The 18,514-nt window shown below is 52.2% G+C and overlaps 2 protein-coding genes across 9 annotated transcripts in view; one reads left to right on the top strand and one right to left on the bottom strand.

The window, feature by feature from the left end:
* Positions 1 to 12,293, bottom strand: part of SEPTIN6 (septin 6) — a 30,695-nt gene extending 18,402 nt beyond the window's left edge. For all 7 annotated transcript variants that reach the window (XM_086756747.1, XM_086756749.1, XM_086756745.1 and 4 more), the window contains exons 1-2: positions 12,216 to 12,293; positions 5,712 to 5,826 (exon numbers count right to left, since the gene is read on the bottom strand). In XM_086756747.1, coding sequence (XP_086612873.1) covers positions 5,712 to 5,826; positions 12,216 to 12,242 — 142 coding nt within the window. In that variant the 5' untranslated portion in view covers positions 12,243 to 12,293. The remainder of the gene's footprint in view (positions 1 to 5,711; positions 5,827 to 12,215) is intronic.
* Positions 12,294 to 14,535: 2,242 nt separating this feature from the next.
* Positions 14,536 to 16,953, top strand: SOWAHD (sosondowah ankyrin repeat domain family member D). 2 transcript variants are annotated; one of them, XM_086756363.1, is made up of 2 exons: positions 14,536 to 15,538; positions 16,421 to 16,953. In XM_086756363.1, exons 1-2 carry the CDS (start codon positions 14,653 to 14,655, stop codon positions 16,795 to 16,797), a joined length of 1,263 nt encoding a protein of 420 aa, XP_086612489.1. In that variant the 5' UTR covers positions 14,536 to 14,652; the 3' UTR covers positions 16,798 to 16,953. The 2 variants fall into 2 exon arrangements, with proteins under 2 accessions (XP_086612489.1, XP_086612490.1); XM_086756364.1 differs by having other exon boundaries at positions 14,536 to 16,562.
* The last annotated feature ends 1,561 nt before the right edge of the window (positions 16,954 to 18,514 follow it).

The raw sequence follows: 18,514 nt of genomic DNA, 5'->3' as shown, positions 1-18,514 counted from the left end.
AAAATAAAAAAAAAAAAAAGACAAAAATCTAAACAGCCTGAGAAGGCTGCAGCGTTTCCAGAGCCCCTGCCAAGGGATGGGTGGGACAAAGCAGGGAGCTGGCTGCAGGCCTGTGAATGCCAGGATCCCCGGTGGGGCATCTCAGGACAGGGGAGCTCGTCAGCCCTGGGGTGCGGGAGCATCCCCCACACCCCAGCCTGCAACATCTCCTCCTGTGCCGCTGCCCCATGTTCTCTGTCCCACTGCCTGGTGGGGCGCAGAGCAGGGTCGTATCTGACAGCTCAAGCCTCCAGTGCTGCAGGACAGGGTGACAGGGGAACAGCAGCGGTGACCAGGGCAGGGAGCTGCTCTCTGCAGCGGATACACAAGGTCGCGTGTAAGTCACGCTGGCTTCTGGCCAGACAAAACATCCTGCAAGCCACCTCTCGTTTCTGCCTCCCTCGTTCTTTAGGGCAAAAGGTGTTAACATGAGGCCGTGACTATTGTTTAAACACATCCTGAACCTGCTAATCATTGCCTACTTTAAATTAGTCTAATTAGTTGTTTCCAGCAGGAGTGACTTGAACTGTCAGAGGGGTCAGGAGATGTGCATAAGAGATGCAGGCAAATTTTTAAGACAGAACATGCTTTTATACTCCATCTCATGCCAGCTACACAAGGCCAGTAAAGGCAATTTTGAGTTCACACACTGAGGTTTTCCTTTTCGAAAGGGAAGATCTGAACTGGCAAGGCATTTTTCCATAGGTGGGAGCTGCCCATCCAAACACCTACAACTTCATCGTTAAAACACAAAACACCCAGCCATTAACATCTCAAACTTGAAGTCTGTACACCTGAAACGACAGTCAGCCAGCAGATACGCTCATCCCCATACTGTGTAACCCCACTGACAACGGCACGGCACTGAAGCCTGCCAAGGAAGAGGAGGATGGAGGAGAGAGGAATGACTGGCTCAGCTAAAAGAAATGCAATGTTAACACTGACAGAGTGACAGGAGATGATAAAAAATTGAAGATGTTTAATAAAGTGCTTCGCTGTGTTTAATGTGACCAGAGCTAGGGAGCAGTGCTACTCTGAAGGGCAAAACGACAGAAGGGAAGATTTCTGAATCTCCTGGGAGTTTCTGCCTCACACAGAGGCAACTTTCTGCTGGCTGGAAGATGTAAATGGTGCCAACTGCTTCTTGTAAGGACAGGAGTCCAGATGGAACAGATGGTCTAATGAAAAGGACAAGTAGCCTGTGCTTGTTCCAGCCGACAGCGCTGGAATCTTCTCCAAAAAGCAGAAACGACGAGTGGGGATTACGGGAGACAGAATTACCATGGAAAAAGCAGTGGTGTATGCAAACCGAGTGAGAGGCGTCCTTGGCAGGGAGATTATTTCCTGATGTCAGGCTTATAGGCACACATGTGATTTGATCTCCAAAACCGCACTTACGGATTATGTAACGCAGCAGTGGTCTGCTCTCCCAAAGCAGGGCTGGCACAGCGCTGTGGGGAGGACAGGGCAGGGAGGGTGACCTTTACCGTTAGAGTGCGTGCTTCCTGCACCAGGAAGCTCTGACAGCTACTGAAAAGCTGTAGTGTTGTGCCTTTCATCATGGAAACGATTTTTGCTCTTAAGCCCAATGATTTTCAGAGATATGGGGGGAAAAAATGGCAAGAGACACCACATCAGCAGGCTCTGGACGTGCAACCCTACACCAGTACCCGGAAGCCACCATCCAGTCTTAACACTTGATACCATGCCAGGCTAGAGATGCTGTGCCGGCCTCCCTGCACCTCCTCTCAGTCTCCGAAGACACGCTCCCTGCTCTGACAGCACGTGCACGCAGCATCTTCAGTGCTTGACGGAAACAGTTCATCAAATCCCTCAGTGACAGAGCAGTGGCACCACTTGCAAAAACACAGCTGGGACAAGCGCCGCTCTCCTCCCTTCAGCTACCCCACAGAGATCCGCTCTGGGACCAGACTGCCCTTCCCGTGTTGCCTGGGCAGGACACTGCTCACGCTCTCCAAGGCTCTCCAGCTGAGCCCACACCAAAAGACAGCAAGCACCAATGCTGCAAGGTGTGAGTGCTCCAGCCACCGGTACTGCAAAGCGACAGGTCACACTTGCGCAGGCGAGCAACTCGAGGGCTGTTCTGGGTGAGATGGAGATGAGGTGAGGTGAGAGGCAGAGGTGAGGTGCTACCACACCTGTCTCTGACGCTGGCCAGCAGCTAAGGTGGAAGAACAGAAGAAACTGCACTCACAGCAAATGCTCCTTCTTTTGGGAAGCTCCCAGCTTCCCAAACCAAAACAGGTATCTTTGTGCTAAATGCACCTTCATGGCTTCTTCCTTCCACAGAAATTTTGCCATCCTAAGCACTTTGCAGCAGTAAGCTGAATTATACACCACAGCAGCTGTATCTCCTTTTTTGTGCCTGGTGATTTAATTTGCTTTTCCACAGTACATGTTAAGTGAAACAACAAACAACTGCTTGCTGGCCCTCTTCTCCACATCACTCAGGATTTAAGATGACCCAGTCGTATCATCCTCAGTCAGCTCCTTGGGAGGACAGAGGAGCCCTTGGAGTATTTCCCTGTTCAAAGGCACAGAGCAGCTTTCACAAGTGCCCTTTCACGAGAGAGCAACCCCTCTGCTTCACGAGATTAACAACCGTGGCTCCAGATATCAAATAATTCAATCTTAAAGAAAATACATGTACACGCATGCACAGCCCTTTCATGTGAAGAAGTGGCAGCTAATGCAATGTAGCAGGTTTGTTGAGACAAGCCCTGAGGCAGCTCAGCCTGATAAGACCATCTCTCAAGGAGAGAGGAAAAAAAAAAATAGTTCCTTTCATCTGACAGGTGTACGGAGACTCTGTACGATTCGCCCATCGCAAGGCAAAGTTGGGGCTGCGGGGGCAAGAGTAGCAACATGGGCTCACAAAAGATGCTGAGGCACCTCAGAGGACTACCTGGCTCCCAGCCACCATCCGCTCCAGGGTATCAGTGGTGAGAGGGTAGGAGAGGGTTTAGAAGACCAATGGCTTTTTGGTTGGAGAAACCCTGTTCTCTCCTCAGCTAATAGCACCAGTGACCACAAAACCAACCACTGGGCAACTTCCAGGCTGTACAGCTCACCACCCCACAGAAAGCTGCTGGCTGGAGAGCAGATGGCAGCTCTGCACAAGGAAACGTGTGCACATCCCTACCTTCCCCAGCCCACGAGAGCTCCCGCACACCAAGGGGCTCACTCGTTTCGAGAGAGAGACCACGAGCAGTTGTGGTGCAGCCCCTGGGAAAAGAGAAGGTGTTTCTGCCAGAAAATCGCCGTTTCGCATTGCACTGAATAGGCTGCTTAGAACAAATCCCCTGCAAATCCTGGGAGAGAGGCAGGGGGAAACTCCTGCTTATAATGGGATACTAGTCTAATGCAACTATAACCTACCCTGGCCAAAACTGAGAAAGTTTACATTAAAAAATGTCAGCCTATTCCTCCTCTTTCTTTCCCTCATCTTACTGAGAAATACAGTCAGCACAGAAGGTCTCAGCCATTAAATAATTCTCCAGGCTTTGCACTGCACTAAGAGGCAACTAACATTTTATCACAGAAGCTTTAGAGAGAAAATGGTTGTGCTGAGGAATAAAACACTAGAGAAACCATCCGCAACCCCTGACTTCTTATGAGCTGTTTGCTCATTTATTCTGTCTTTGGCTCTAGTCTCAAAGGGGAGACAGCTTTCAGCATGAGAAGAACTAAAAATTCCACTCTGGATGTGCTGCTGAGAGTAATTTCTGAAGCTTTCCTTGGCTCCTTCACCGGGAGCTGGAGGAATCGGTGGCTCAGATCCAGTATGGCGCAGAGCAAAATTGTCAGTGGATTTTTCCTCAGAGATGCAACACACAGCTGAAAAACAGGGCGCAATGAGGTGCCCTTCTACCATGCTTAGTGACCTATGGGATCAGTTCACCTGTTTGTTGGTTTGTGCGCTCCAATCCTCATTTGCTTCCTGTTCTTTCCATCTTTCCACCCAAAATCATGCTGTGAAAGTGAGACTCAAGAGAATAAATGACAGATGGGCTCTGGGACTTTGTTTTCTTTCTCCAGGATGTTCAAGAGTTTAACTTTGTTACCATAAGTTAACAGAGGCACCAGGCAACTCTTAAAAGAGATTTTAAAGCCTGACCTCCTCTACTCAAGATTTGTGGACCTTTTTCTAATGAAGCTTATTAATTTTTTCTATAAAGTTTCTTTATTTCAAGATTGACCATGTCTGTGTTATTACTACTCACAAAAGACTGTCATTAATAACTAACGCGCATTGATCTTGGCAAGTCCTTGCTATTCAGATCAACAAGCGATTAATGCATTCCATTTCTGTCCTGCAAAGAGGAAAGCAGAGGCATTCAGCTCCTCTCCACACATCAGAGTGAACATTTAACCACCGGAGGCATTCACTGCTGCACCTACAACTTGTAGAAAAAAAAAACCATAGCACCTTGATAAGTGCAAAAGGAAATACTGTAAGACTTCAGTCCCTGGGACAAGAGCTTCACTAGGTCGTATCACATTCACGTCCTGTGGAAATCACCTGGCGACTCAGCCTGACAGTGACCTCCACTTGTCAGCAAAGTTTATCATCTCACAGGAATACCATTGTCAGGAAAAGTTTTCTTCTCAGCTCCACTTAACAGGGCTCAGCTCCCCTCTCCTCGCTCTACTCCTCTCATCTCAGACTTAACCCTGTCCTGGGCAAGCACCAGGTCCTTAACGTGAGTGGATCTCCCATGGGTGGGGACAGACAACCTTTGTGCAGATGCAGAGCTGGCCACCAGATGACCCCCAGGAGGTATCCACAGCTGCAGCTCTCCCCTCTGCCATGCCAGGCACCGCTGGGACCAGACCGTCTGCAGACGGGGGTTACTCCGAGCAGCCGCGGCCACACAATAACCTCCTGCTCCCAGAGGCAGGGCACTGGCATCAGCAAACCAAACTGACCCTCCTATCAGACAGTTATTAATCCCCTACTATTAATTTCTTTATCCACCTTACCAAACTACTGTACTACAGCCATACAAGACATCACTCCCATTACCTAGGAGTGCCTCTGAGGAGGGACCATGTGGGATCCTAAACCTGGGGAAGACCTGCGAGACGGGCAGACGCTGCAGGGACAGACACCAAGTCCTGCCACAGCGCCAGGCCCCCGCTGAGATCCATACCACATGGCAGCTTGGATGATCGTCTCACCAGCTAAGGCTTGGCCAGACACTATTTTAATTCAAGTATGCACAGAAGGGAGGAGGGAAAAAAATAGCTTTTAGTGATTTAAGAGGAGAACGACTGGTATCTTGTTCAAATAATTATTATAATAATTCAATACTTAACCAAACAAGACCTCAGAACAAAGTTCTCTGGCACAAGTACCTGTTTTCTTTTAAAAACATGAAATTGAAACATATTAGGAAAATAAAGACTGTAATAAAAGCCTGGGATTTTAGACATTTTATTTCTATGGCTGACTGTTTGGTAGAAAGCCATACTGCATAACTTCAGCAGGGATTTCCCAGAGCACCACTAAATCTTGTTACTGAAAATAGACAGAACAGTGGGGGAAATTTAAACCAAAACTACCTTGTTAACTCTAACACCCACAAGCTACATCCAGCTGCAGAGAAGCCCTTTTCAGCAAGAGAACTTCCCAAAATGGAAATACTCACCCACACACAGGATGTTGAAACAAAACCCATGATGAACTGACTTATTAACCAGCTGGTCAGGCAAACTGTCAAATCCTACGTGTCCAGAAAGTGGGACAGTGCGACAGCCTTCACCCTGAAATACAATGAAACACTCATGTTATTTTCAAGCAGAATACACTTATCTGCATAAGCCCTTGAGATCTCCCAAGTAGTATCAACTGGACGGTCCGAGCAGAGATTTGCACGTATACTGTAAATCATGTCAGCGTGCTTCCCTCTTCTCCAAAACAAATCCAGACAGCACCAACAGAACATTTCATTTGCCACACATTAGAAGGGAACCCTGTCAGAAAAATACTAAACTGGGCAAAACACATACCCAAACACAGCTGCCGAAGTAAAGAGGCAGCAAAACGTTTGTTTATTGAGAAATCATGTAGGTACTCAAGTCTCATCTTATAACGAGAACAAAAAGAATTCGCTGTCCAAAGGAATGTATTAACGATGACCCTCCTATAAGCCTCTTACAATTTACTTCATGTGAATTGTAACTCACATGTAATTCACATTCACAGCTGCAAGTACAGAAACTAGCTAGAAACAGGAAAACTGTACCTACAGCCAGTAATGGAACAACCCAAACACCCTGCCTCTGCAAAGCTCAAATGCTATAGCACAGAAACAGCAGAGAATACAGTCTTTGAGCTATCAAACACAGCAGTATGTTCTGTGTCGTTGCAAAGACGAAAATCTCAGACTGCAAGGGAGTCTGTCCAAATCTATAAAACAGCCATTAGCACCAGAGAATCAGGGATCATTGAAGGAAGCTGCAAGGAAGATGCTCGCACGGGCAAGTGGCTAGACCAGTCTTCTCCAGCTCTGAGCATTGCTATCCAACCTTCGGAGCGTATCCTTTAAGGCTAGGAACAGAACAGGAAAAAAAAGGCTGAGAAAGTGTCCGGAATTGAGCTACTTGTAAGCGCACAACCCCATCAGGAGGGAGCCTGCACGGACGTTCCAGAGCAGAGGTACCTAAACCTGCCTGCTGAGGGGCATGGGCTGCTCCTGCCCAGCCACCTTCATGAGAAGCTGCTCCCACCGCCTGCTCTCTCCCGTACCTGACATCGCTAACCCAGTCTGCCCAGCCAGGCCTCCCCTTTCTGCCCCGGGAAGCAGAAGGGCCAAGCTCCAGCTCCTGCTCACACCGTGCTCCACACCCAGCATGGCCGCTTGCTTCTGGAGTCAGAAATTTTCACCTGGCCATTGCACAAAGGCCTATGTGTGCCAAGGCACAACGGGCTCCAAATCTCACAGCAGGAAGAAGTAAACTCCATGCAGAGGCTCAGCCTCAGAAATGGCATCATGCAAAATGGGGACTCGGTGTTAACCCCACGTACTTGTGTGTACTGGAATGTTCCCCTCCTGCAGCCCCCCAGAAAGGTATTTCCTCCTCTGGAGCAAAGGCTTTTCTTAACAATGTATTTTAGTGTCAAATACAGAAAACTCCCCTCTGGCCTTTCAGAGACATCATCAGTTTGCAAGAAATACTACAGCCAAAAAGTAATAGTTTATAGGCTGTAATTTTTAACTTATTCTTTCAGAATCATGTTTTCACATCTCTTGAAAGTCTGTTTATAGGGACAGGCATACTGGTTTTCCCTCTTCTGGGAATTCTGGCACTGGTATTTTAGGCCAGGAAAACATTCTCAAGGACTGCTTTTATTACAGTAGCCTGTACAATTACTTGCCTTGTTACTGTTTTGCTGGTGTGGGGCTTTTTTTTCCAAATATGAAGCTCCAAACACACTTCAGCTGTTAACCATATTTACCACCCTGTTATGTGTAAATACGTTTCCCTCTTAGCCATATTTTGTGTATTAGTCTGACTCTTCCTGCCAAGATGTTCACCAAATATGGTGCTTTATTAATTCCTGAGCACCTTGCCTCCAAACGACATGTTCATCAGCAAGGCGCTCGAGTTCCCCAGCAGATTCTGTTTTCGCCTTCTGAGCATGCAGCTCCAAGGCCAAATAATTCACAAACAAACAGCAAAGCAGAAGAAAGAGAAACCACCAGGCACGATGACACACCTAAACTCTCCTAAACTGCTTTCACCAAAACAAAAAGCCAGCACTGGGGTATCTCATGGCAGTGTCTGATCTGCAGCGAGAGCGCACCAGGGCCCCGGTGAAGAACAGATGGGTGGACAGAGTCTGCAAAGGCGCAAGAGAGAACCAGAAGCAGACTGCTCCTGGGGAAGGAGAAATATCAAGTGTATTTTTAATACTCAGCCTTGAAACTGCACCGTTGGAAGACTGTTTGAACGCTACTGTCCTCAGGAAGTGTGGGCAGGAGTGTAGGCTCTCATTAAGAACAAATCTTCTCCTCATCCCTAAATATAAGCGTGATCCAGATGGAAAAAAAATAAACAGTAGAAGTTAAGCCACTCTCGGCTGAGAGGAGGCATTTACTGTCGCACAGAATTCAGCCTGCGAGTCATTTCCTGTAGCCTCTTTTTCTAATCACCTGTGGTTTTGTAATGCAGTTAAACCACACTTCACATCTGCTACGGGCCAGGAAACAAGTACTGCAAAATCTGATTGCCAGTCACAGCAGCTGAGCCTTCACGTTAAGTACACAGCCACGAGGTATATTGTCCTGCTCTGGTGAAAAATAAAAAGCCTGCTTGGCCAAGGCATCAAGAGATCAGACACAGAGGAAAAATTAAAAAAAAAAAAAGAAATAATGCTTTAAGATAAGACTGGTTTCAACACACATTTGAAAGTTGTCAGCAATCACCAAACCCACGGAGACAAAAGAAACATTTTCTATCTGATCCACCAAGGAACAGTGCAAGTCATGGGTCCTCAGGCACCAAGCGGTGTCTCTGTATGCAGAGCGCTGCTATATATAAACAGCATCTTCACAAACAACATATGAGCACAGCAATTAGTCATCCTGCCTGTACATTAAATGTAGATTTGGATTACCTTGTTCAAAATGAAGGAGAATATGTTAAGCTTATAAGCTTTTTGCTGAAAAAGTGTTCCAGAGCTATCTTCCATTATTTATCTTCAACAACAACCTTTCTGGTCATATTTAAAAAGTATAAAGAGGTACCAAGAAGGTAAGGAAGCTTTAACTACTGCCTGTGAAAAGGCTTTTTCCACGAGCATCAGTGAGCGCTGGATGGCCAAGAGTCCTACTCTCTATTTTAAAGTTAGCGTCTCCTTGGAACAAAGGCGGGATCTCCAGGAAGCCAGTGTGAACACTGGCACCACACCAAGATACCAGATGCCTTTTTTTTTTTCCCCATAAACACAGAGTGGCCCCCCTCCCCGAGGGCAGAACGGGCTGTAGTTGCTTGGGAGGAAGCACAGTGTGTTTGCCACAAACAAGATTAAAAGAACAAAAAGAGCAACACGCTCTCTTGCTGTATTGCCAGGCGAGGCTATTGCAGAGTGAAAGTAAGGAGCAGCCACGTGGTAAGGCTATTTTATTTTTTCCCTGTCTTTGGAGGATTTATACACCTTTTGTTAGGGCTTCTCCATGCCACAGAAACCAATGCTGCCTACGCTAATTCTTACAGGGAACTATCACAAATATACAGAAAATACAAAGATGTTATAATAAATGACCCCAAGCCTGAAAGTACTGCCCATGAAATACTAGTTTCTATAAAATGGACAAGATTTAGACTGCAGGTGTTTGAATTGCTCCAGGATCGTCAGGATGAAAAAACGATTAGGGGAAAATCTTGCTGAATGAGCGTGTCTGCCTTGATCTGCTTTACACGACACACAGGTACAGCGCTGCCAGCTCCCAACATCCTCGGAGCCCCGAGAGGCCGTTACCACTCTGCAGAGATAAAGCAGAGCATCCTGCCCGAGACACGCAATGGGGCTGCTCACTGCAAATGTCAACGTGCCATATTCAGGGCAATTTCTGGTGGCCCAGACTAAAGAAGCAATGAAAAAGGACACCAAGGCAAAGGAAAAGCCTCACTGAGAGAAGTGTTTCTGTTTAGGACGCTGACAGCTGACATTTAGTACTTCCGAGAAAATTTCCCACCTCTCCCCAGATGAAAATCACTTCAAACGCGGAGGCCTTGGAGGCTCCCTTTGGAGGATTTCCAAACAGCCGCAACAAACACAACAGCACATCCCTCAACAAAAACAAATTCAAGCAATGCTCACAGAGCTCCACCACCACTGCCGATGCTCGCAGCAGCCACTCCGCTGACCCTCTGCCACCCCGTAAAGCTGAGACCTGGGGTGTCACCCCCTATACGTGAGACAAGTCTTACACAAGAAGCCAAATGTCAAAATGCAAAGTCAGGCAGAACCTGAATTCAGGTTTCCAAACCACAGTTTTTCAGATAATTTTTAAGCCAGAACAACCCCAGATCCCTTCTCAGTGTTATGGCATCCACTTCCTCAGACTGCATTTGGCTCTGATTAAACAGCAGATTAGAGCAACACTTGTATCGATTACTTCTCACTTGTACAAGTGTGCAGTTTCTTATGCAACGACAGAGTTATCCACCAGACGGTATAAACATCCTCCACAAGATAAATGCAAACCAGGAATGTAAAGTGTAGATAAAGACTTTGTACTTCTTTTCCTTGTCAGGATGCATATAAAAGAAAAACAACAGAAAAGTGGGAGATAAATAGTTCGTAACCAGCCACCGCGGAAAGCAAGAAATGTCTCACCAAAGCTCCTGACCATTGACCACGCTCTTCAGGCGCACTGCATCATTCAGCCATTCAACGGTCAAGTGCTTCCGAAACCTCAAATTCTGATCGCTCTTAAGATTACATTTCTTTATGCCCCTGCCAAAGGGCTGCAGAAATGCCATGCTGTTTGGATACATTCCCAGGAGAAGTCTCCTCCAGCAATTAAAACATGCATATCTATATCAGCAGCCTTAATGATTTTTCTGACCTCTATGACAGAGATTGAGTGTTAGGCACTGCCCGGCAAGCCGGTCCTCCGCACTTGTCCTCCACCCATCCCCTGTGGATCTCAGTGTTTAAATCCTGCACCCTCCCCGCTGGCAGAGGACAGGAGAGGGGCCTCAGCTCAGTGGCAAGAGGGCCACCCTGCCCACCCAGTGCAGAGGTGGTTTCACTGACCATCTCCACAACAAACACCGGTTTAGATCAAGGGTTCTCTGGGACAGAGGCAGGGTGGTGATCACAACTCCCCCACTACCCAGTCCCAGCTCTCACACGTGTTTAACCCCGTCGGCACACACAGAGCAGCCCTCTGCATCACCAAGACGTCAGGGCTGACTGCTCCACGAACCACGGCCACGACCGGATGCCCAAGACCTGGCCTGACAAGTTGTCTGGCTGAACAAAGACATTTTCAATTCGCAGCATGCTAGTTTCATGCCTGTCTCACAGCTAGCTTTCCCTTCTGCCTGCAAAGACAGGCTGTGCTGTATCTTAATTCATTCCAGGCCACTAGCAGACGTCTGAAACTCCTGTACATTATCTTAGGAAAGCCTAACGCTCAATTTCTTTAAAAGACAGGGGAGCAAGTGAGTCACTTTACAAACCTTGGCAGTCACATACCAGGCAACGGGTATGTCCAGGAGGAAATAACACCACAGACTGGCAAGGAACGGCTACATCTACCCGTTCAACACGACTGGGTCCACAGTAAACGCTACTGCTTTGAAGACAAAACAGCAAGGACTTGGCTCAAGTATTATTTCCGTGCTAACGCACGGACACAGAAGTTGAAAGCCCACCAAACTACAGACAAAACGCTTCCACATGCGAATGCATTACAGCTGCCTCCATAGCATTGCTCTAACAAACGCAGAGGTGGCTCGACTCCCTCGGCTCCTCTTCTGGATAATTCTCCGCAGGCAGGCAGAGCTCCGCGCTGCACCGGGAAGGCAGGCGAGCACCGGCGGCAGTGGCAGGTGCGGCTGCAGGCAGCGATGGGGACCCGCGGGGACAAAGCGCAGCGCGGATGCGGTGTGGGCTCCCACGGCTCCTCCGCGGCACACGGTGCCGGACCGACGACCTTCCCCGCATCACGCACTAACGAGCAGGGGATGACGGTTTCTTCGGGAGGAGAACAGCACCCCCGGAGAGAGGGGGATGCCGAGGAGCGCTTCGCCCACCCTCGCACCCTGGCCTGGCGAAGGGCCCCCAGCCCAGGGTAAGGGTGCAGGATGAGGCCTCGCCGGCCTCCGCCGTGGGTCCCTCTGCGGCCCAGGGACGGAGGGACAGGCAGGGCAGGACCCCCAGGCCCACCCCAGTGCGGGCAGCCCAAGGTCGCCAGGCTGGGCTGCCGCCCCGCAGGCACCGGGAAGGACCCTGAAGCTCCTCTCCCCCGGTATCCCCGGCTCCCCTCAGAGCGGCCCCCAAACCCCCATCCCCCGGGAGGCCCCCCCGGAGCCCGCGGGAGGCCCCAGGCCGGTGCCCCCGGAGCCCGCGCTCCGCCCGGCGCACCCTGACCCGCTCCCGCCCGCCGCCCCGGCCACGGCCGGCCCGCTCCCACCTGCCGCGCCACCTCCGCCGCCGCCATCGCTGCCAGCCCGCCACAGGGCCCGCCCCGGCCGGCCGGGCGGCTCCGGGCGCGCCCACCGCCACGCCGCGCGGGGGGAGACACCCGCCGCGTCCCCGGCCCCGCCTAGCCCCGCACCCCTCGGGCCACCCTCTCCTCGCTGCGCCCCTCCCCGCTGAGCTGGTGTCCCCGGTGCCGCCACCGCCGCCCCGCTCTGGGAAGTGCGGGACTGCCAGTCACGCCCCGCCCCCCCCCGCAACCGCCCGCGATGGTGCAGCCCGGGCTGCGGGATGTGGGGCTCGGCGGGCTCCGGGGCGGCGGTGCGCGGGTTCGGGGCGGCCCCGGACCCCGGGACAGAGCAGCGCAGCGCGGAGGCCGGGCTGGGATCTCCCAGCCTCAGTAAATCACTCGCCGTTTAAAATAAAAATGTCTGCGCGCTTCGCACGCTTTCCCTGCGGTCTGTTGGGACGGTTGACGCTCGGCCGATGGCGGCTGTGCCGGTTTCTCTTCCCGTGGCAGCACAGCCCCTTCCCCGGCCGCTCTCGGCCCTTCCACGCGGGCCCTTCGCAGCTCCGCGGGCACGGCCTGGATAAGCCCATCCGCTGCTTCGAGGGCGTAGCTGGTGCCGCTGGTTTCCCTTCGTTTGATGCCAGCACAAGCACCATCACTGCCCTCATTCCCCAAACCAGCACCTCGTTTTCCCCAGCTGCCACTCAACGAGTATTTTAAACCGTTCCCCAGGACCCCCCGGCTGTGTGGGTCAAGTCCTCTGCTTCCCTCAGCCCATGGAAGCCGCAAACAGCCAGTGGCAGAACCAGGCAGTGCCAGAAAGGAAGCAAGGGGACAATCATGTCTTCACCACCAGTTGTTTGGGCTTTATGGGATGACGCCGGCTCCCCGTGCATCCCAGAAAAACTGGTCCAAGTGGCTGGAGAACAGCAAAGCTCCCCTGAGGGCTGACGACCGGCCTGGGACAGGTTGGAGCAAGGCAAAAGATTAGGGAAGGGAAAGAAAAAGGGTTGAAGGGGCTGGCGTGGCTCTTCAAACCCACCTGGTGGCAGTTTCAGCTGTGCCATGGGTGTCTGAAGAGTCACCGGTAAGAAGGGCCTTGGGAGAAACAGGACTGGGGGCTTTCGAGGCAGAGGAATTTGTCCCAATTCCTAACAAAATTAGGATACAAACTGCTGACGGCTGCAGCTGCCAACAATGCCAGGCGTGGGGCCTTGCTGGGAAGTGAAACGCAGCAAGAGGAAGGCCAAAATGCCACTGGGATGAAACACGGTGGTTTCCGTGAGGGACCCAAAACACTGCCCCGGGCTGGGTCTCCCTTACAGCATGGAGACCCACCGGCCACCAGGAAAGCAGCCCCTCAGGGCAGTGACCTCGGCCTTCCTGAGCGCAGCACCAAGGAGAAGCACAGCAGTGGTGGGGGGCAATTTTTTGGGCGGAGGGGAGGCTGTAGGCCGGTGCCTCAGCAAGGCAGTCGGGGCTTTGGGGTACCGCTGGGGCCAGAGGAAGTGTCCCCAAGACCAATGTTACAGATTTACACACGCTGGCCACCATAGCAGGGTCGGACCCTAGGATCCTGCTGAGAATGCCAAGTCTGAGTGAAGGTTTCCAATTAGTTTTTTAATTAGTTCTCGGGTTACAGCTCAAGCTGGGTGCCTCTGGAGAGGGATCCCTACCCCAGTTCACACCTCTCAATTATACCCGTTCCACCCATCACCCGATCCCCAAATCCAATCACTTAATTCTGGTCGGTGGTCTCTTGATTTCTCACTGGTTTTCACTGTCCCTGGGCTGGCTGCCTTCTGAAGTTACTTCATTCTCTTGGAATTGTCTCCTTGGTCCTTATCTTCTTCATTTCACTCTTATCTGCTGAATTCAGTGAGTTGTTAGCAGCATTAGTTTTATCAAAAGTTTACGCTTGGTCGGCTCTCGTGGCCTAAAGCTTCGGCTACTTTAGCTGCTAATGCTAAGCCAGTAACGCTAAATGAAACTCTTCAGAGTTCAGTTAATCAAATTTCTTCTATAACACCAGCGTGGGTGTTACAGGTGACAGGATGCCACTGCCTCCGCCTGCCCCAGCGGTGCCACATGCTCCCTGTGGGCCCCACAAGCGTGCCCGCTCTCCTCCGTGACACCACAGGCGAGCGGGGCCCGCAGGGACGGACAGCCTGTGGCCGTGGCCGCGGCCGTGCCTGTCGCGGGCGGCAGCCGCGGACGTAGCGTGACCAAAGGTCACCTGCACCGCCCCAGCAGTGCGGCAGCGCGGCGGATCCGCCGCCATGCCCTGCGTGCCCTCCCACCGTGCAGTCGGTTCCTCCTTTGCCTAACGACGGAGCAGGAAGCGTGGGGTGAGAGCTGGGGAGCGGGAGCTGCGAGCTGTGCCGTGCCAGGGAGCGGGCTGCCAGCCAGCCCCGCGGGAGACATGGCCATGGCCCGGCGGGAGCGGGAGCGGGAGCAGCGTTCGGCGGAGCAGAGGGTAGCTGGCATGGCCCGGACGTTCGCCTCCCTGGAAGCCACCCAGCCACAAATGAGGAGCCTAGCCCGCAGCTCCCATCTCTGGCCGGCTGCTGCGGGGAGCAAGGAACGTTTCCACCCGCTGCAGAAGATGGACACCAACAGGAGCATCAGCTGGGACAGCCAGGGCCCGGGGAGCTGGGGTAGGACTGCGGGCAGGCTCTCCGTTGGCCCCAGCAGCACCCGGAGGAAGGAGCTGAAGGAAATCCTCCTGCAGAGCAATAGCTCCGGCAGCACCATGCGGTTTGCCAGCGCCCAGAAGACATCCAACAGCAGCAGTCTCCTTGCAGGGCCACACCAAGAGCAGAAGCCCGAGCAGAGCCCCGAGGTGCTGTCCCTTGCCCTGGATCCCCTGGAGCACGAGTGGCTGCTGACGGTGGCCCAGGGCGATGCGGACAACATCATCAGGCTGCTGGACCTGGATCCCAGCCTGCTGACCAGGAAAGACTTTGTGACGGGCTTCACCGCTCTCCACTGGCTTGCCAAGCACGGCCACCATGAGAGGTTCATCCAGGTCATATCCCACGCCCAGAAGAAGGGCTATCCCGTCAACGTGAACATCCCCACGGCCAGCGGCGGGCTCACCCCCTTGCACCTGGCTGCCTTACAGGGACACGAGCTGCTCATCAAAGTGCTGGTGGGAGCTTATGGGGCGGACACCAGCCGCAGGGACCACAACGGGCGCAAGGCTTGGCAGTACCTTGGGGCAGACACCTCCAGGGAGCTGAAGGAGCTGGCGGGGGCCTTGGAGGAGGACTTGGTCCAGCTGCGCTCTCACAACACCAACAACAACTGTAAGTCATCCAGAGAGGCCAGGGCAGGGCGGGACTGCGTGGACTCCGGGGCCGAGGGGAAAGCCCAGCGCTCATGGAGCCTGTCGACCATCCGGAACTTTGTCAGACAGGCATTCACTTTCTTCCAAGAGCGCTGAAGTTCCCCTGGCCCATTTGCCTGCAAGCCCGCGCTGAACAGCAGCCGGACGAGCCTGCAGGGAGCTGGGAACTTGGTGAGAGCCGGTGCTCAAAATTCCAGCCAAGCAGGGATTAACCCTATGAGCAGGGGCACTGCAGCCACTTCAGGTCTCGCGTGGTCTTTTGGGGCTGTGCCTGTGTGAGTGTGTGTGGGGCAACCACGGCCATCAGGAGCACTGCCTGGGGACAGCCTTCCCAAAAAAAACACCCATCCCCAGAGGGGGTTTTGCCCCCTGCCCCTGCTGATGGGGACTCCTTGCCGCAGCCCAGCAGAGCCCCGCGGTGGGGGCTCACGCAGTGGCTCTGCTGGGTGGAGCTGCTTCTCCAACACCTCACGTGCCCGTGGGAGGATGCTGACGATGGTGTCCTGTGCTGGGGGTGGACGTTTGGGCTGCCCATCCCGGGCTGCGGGCAGACTTTGCGTGTGGCCGTAGGTGGGTCACGCAGTAACTCGGTGACTTGGTTCTCCCACCTGTAAAATGAGGCTGTCGGCACCGCCCTGGCTCCCAGTAACGCTGTGAGGTTGGACTGGTCGTGGTGCCTCAGGTGCCTGGACAGAGACATTGACAGAATACAATTAAATATTTCACAAACATACTCTGAGATGCCCGAGGCCTGGCCCTGGGCTGACGATGGAGAAGCAACTATGGCTTCAGAAACAATCTCCCCCAAACACTTATTTTATGTACGCTTCTCTGCCGGCAGGGAGAGCGGGTACAGACCAGCAGACCGTGCCACCGAGCTGTGAACCCTTTCCAGCTCCCTGTGAGATCCCTGGATCTCCGCCATACGCGCCTCCTCTGGGTTGCTGTTTTTTTATGACAGACAAAGCTGTTTCTCAGTATAGTAAGAGCTGGAGTGCCCAGTTTGCCAGAGGAGGTTGGGCCCAAAGAAATCTTTCAAAGTGCAAGAAGAGTCCCCCTGGCAGCCCTTCCCTGCTGACCCCCATCCAGGGGAGCCTGAAATGCTCAGCCCCACTGGGGACGGAGGCTGGAGCGGAGGAAGCAGAAGGGATGCCCAGTGGGGTGGCACGCGGTGGCTCCCGCGGGGACTGGAGTCTGGGAGCAGCTCTGGAAAGATGATTCATTGCTCAAAACCATGGAAAAGGTATGCAGGCTGTGAGATGATCTTTGTTGCTACTGAGGTCAGGCTCAAAAATGAAACTCTTGAGAAACATCCCTACAGCAGCACAACCCCGCGTGTATGTACCGGTAACTGCATTAAAAGGGCAAAGCCTCTGCTCGCCTGTTCGTGCTTTTTTCACCAAATGGAGCTCTGCTCAGCTGATTTCAACTTGTTTGTCACATTCTCGAAGGCCGGGGCTACTTCAAAATATCTTCAGAAAAACAAATGCCTCTTCCTCTTTTCCTCAGCACGAGACATTTCTAGCACCTTAAATAGCAGTCTCGTTTGAGAAGTGACTCTCAGACAGCAACTGGGGAGTTTCTGTTCCCCATCGCACAGCAGAAGTCCTTGCAGAGGCACCTCGCTTTGGTGTCAGTCACAGTTTCTTTCCAGCTTCCTTTCTGGGGGTCTGCAGAGGTGACCGAGGGACTTGAGATGATCTCTGGCCTGGCTGTGCGGGCGAATTTGTGCCTTATGCAGAAAGAGACACGGGTAACTCCCTCAGGGGAACTGGAGCCTGTGGGTCTCATAGACCCTGCGCAAACCCCGTTTATATTCAGATTGTGCTCTGAAATGCTGCTTGGACGCCACCGTCTGCAGGGGATAATACATGGAAGAACAGCCTCCAGATGAGTGGGTAGTGATCCAGTGACTGGACAGTGTCCAGTCCAGGTGACTGGGTGGACACACAGATGCGTCTGGACATCTTTTTAATCACTGACGTCAGCAGCAGAGACATACAAAACACAGTGGCACAAGGGCATGTAGTGACAGGACAAGGGGTAGTGGCTTTAAACTGGAAGAGGGTAGATTTAGATTAGACGTAAGGAAGAAATTCTTTACAGTGAGGGTGGTGAGGCACTGGAACAGGTTGTCCAGAGAAGCTGTGGATGCCCCATCCCTGGAAGTGTTCAAGGCCAGGCTGGATGGGGCTTTGAGAGACCTGGTCCCTGCCCAGGGCAGGGGGGTTGGAGCGCGATGATCTTTAAGGTCCCTTCCAACCCAAACCATTCTGTGATTCTGTAACAGATTAAAGACTATGGCAACATAGCTCCTTCCAGAACTTCTCTGGCCACATCCATGCCACGGGACAGCAGGCTGGCTTCTTAGAAGTCTGGTCACACCAGCACAAACTCCATGAAAAGCACTGTCAAAACACCTGCGATCTTTAGTTGTGGTAACCAAGGTGCTGTTGATAAGACAGGTGGGTGCACGTCTGACGAAATATTTTTTGACCTGTTAGTCCTTGGTTGCCCTTTCGCAGCAGCGTGCTGTCAGGGAGAGGGCGCGGGATTGCTCTTACATCCTCCTCTGAGTAAGGCACAGGGTAAACAGTGCGAGTGCCCTTGAAGGAGCTGCTTCCTTGGCATTTGTACCTGCAGCTTAGTCATGCTCCAGCAGGAAACCTGGACTTCAGTGTTCCATTCAAAAGTAAAATTTACCTGGCAAATGCTACACGTAAACATGATTAAATGATTTTTAGTACTTGCCTCCCCTTGACAGCTAACCAAAACCCTCTAAAGGCAGCTTTTCCCCCCTGTTTTTTGGTCTTGGGTTTGAAGCTGTATTCTGCTCTGAGGCAAATTAGGCAGGCACTTGAGAAGGAGCAAGCCCTGCTCCTCTGGGTGGTGTTACAACATATTCATCAAGGCCACCCCTGCAAGGGTTCCTCTT

The sequence above is a fragment of the Chlamydotis macqueenii genome, chromosome 11, assembly GCF_036417535.1.
Source record: "Chlamydotis macqueenii isolate bChlMac1 chromosome 11, bChlMac1.mat, whole genome shotgun sequence".
In the NCBI taxonomy this organism is placed as follows: domain Eukaryota; kingdom Metazoa; phylum Chordata; class Aves; order Otidiformes; family Otididae; genus Chlamydotis; species Chlamydotis macqueenii.
The sequence above is the reverse complement of the archived record's forward strand: the minus strand, read 5'-3'. Positions and strand labels throughout refer to the sequence as shown.

Excerpts from the sequence above, each read along its gene's own strand:
- SOWAHD (XM_086756363.1), top strand. The coding sequence starts at position 14,653 with ATGGCCATGGCCCGGCGGGAGCGGGAGCGGGAGCAGCGTTCGGCGGAG. Across the intron at positions 15,539-16,420 it reads TCACAACACCAACAACAACT|GGAGAGCGGGTACAGACCAG; the intron begins GTAAGTCATCCA and ends CTCTGCCGGCAG.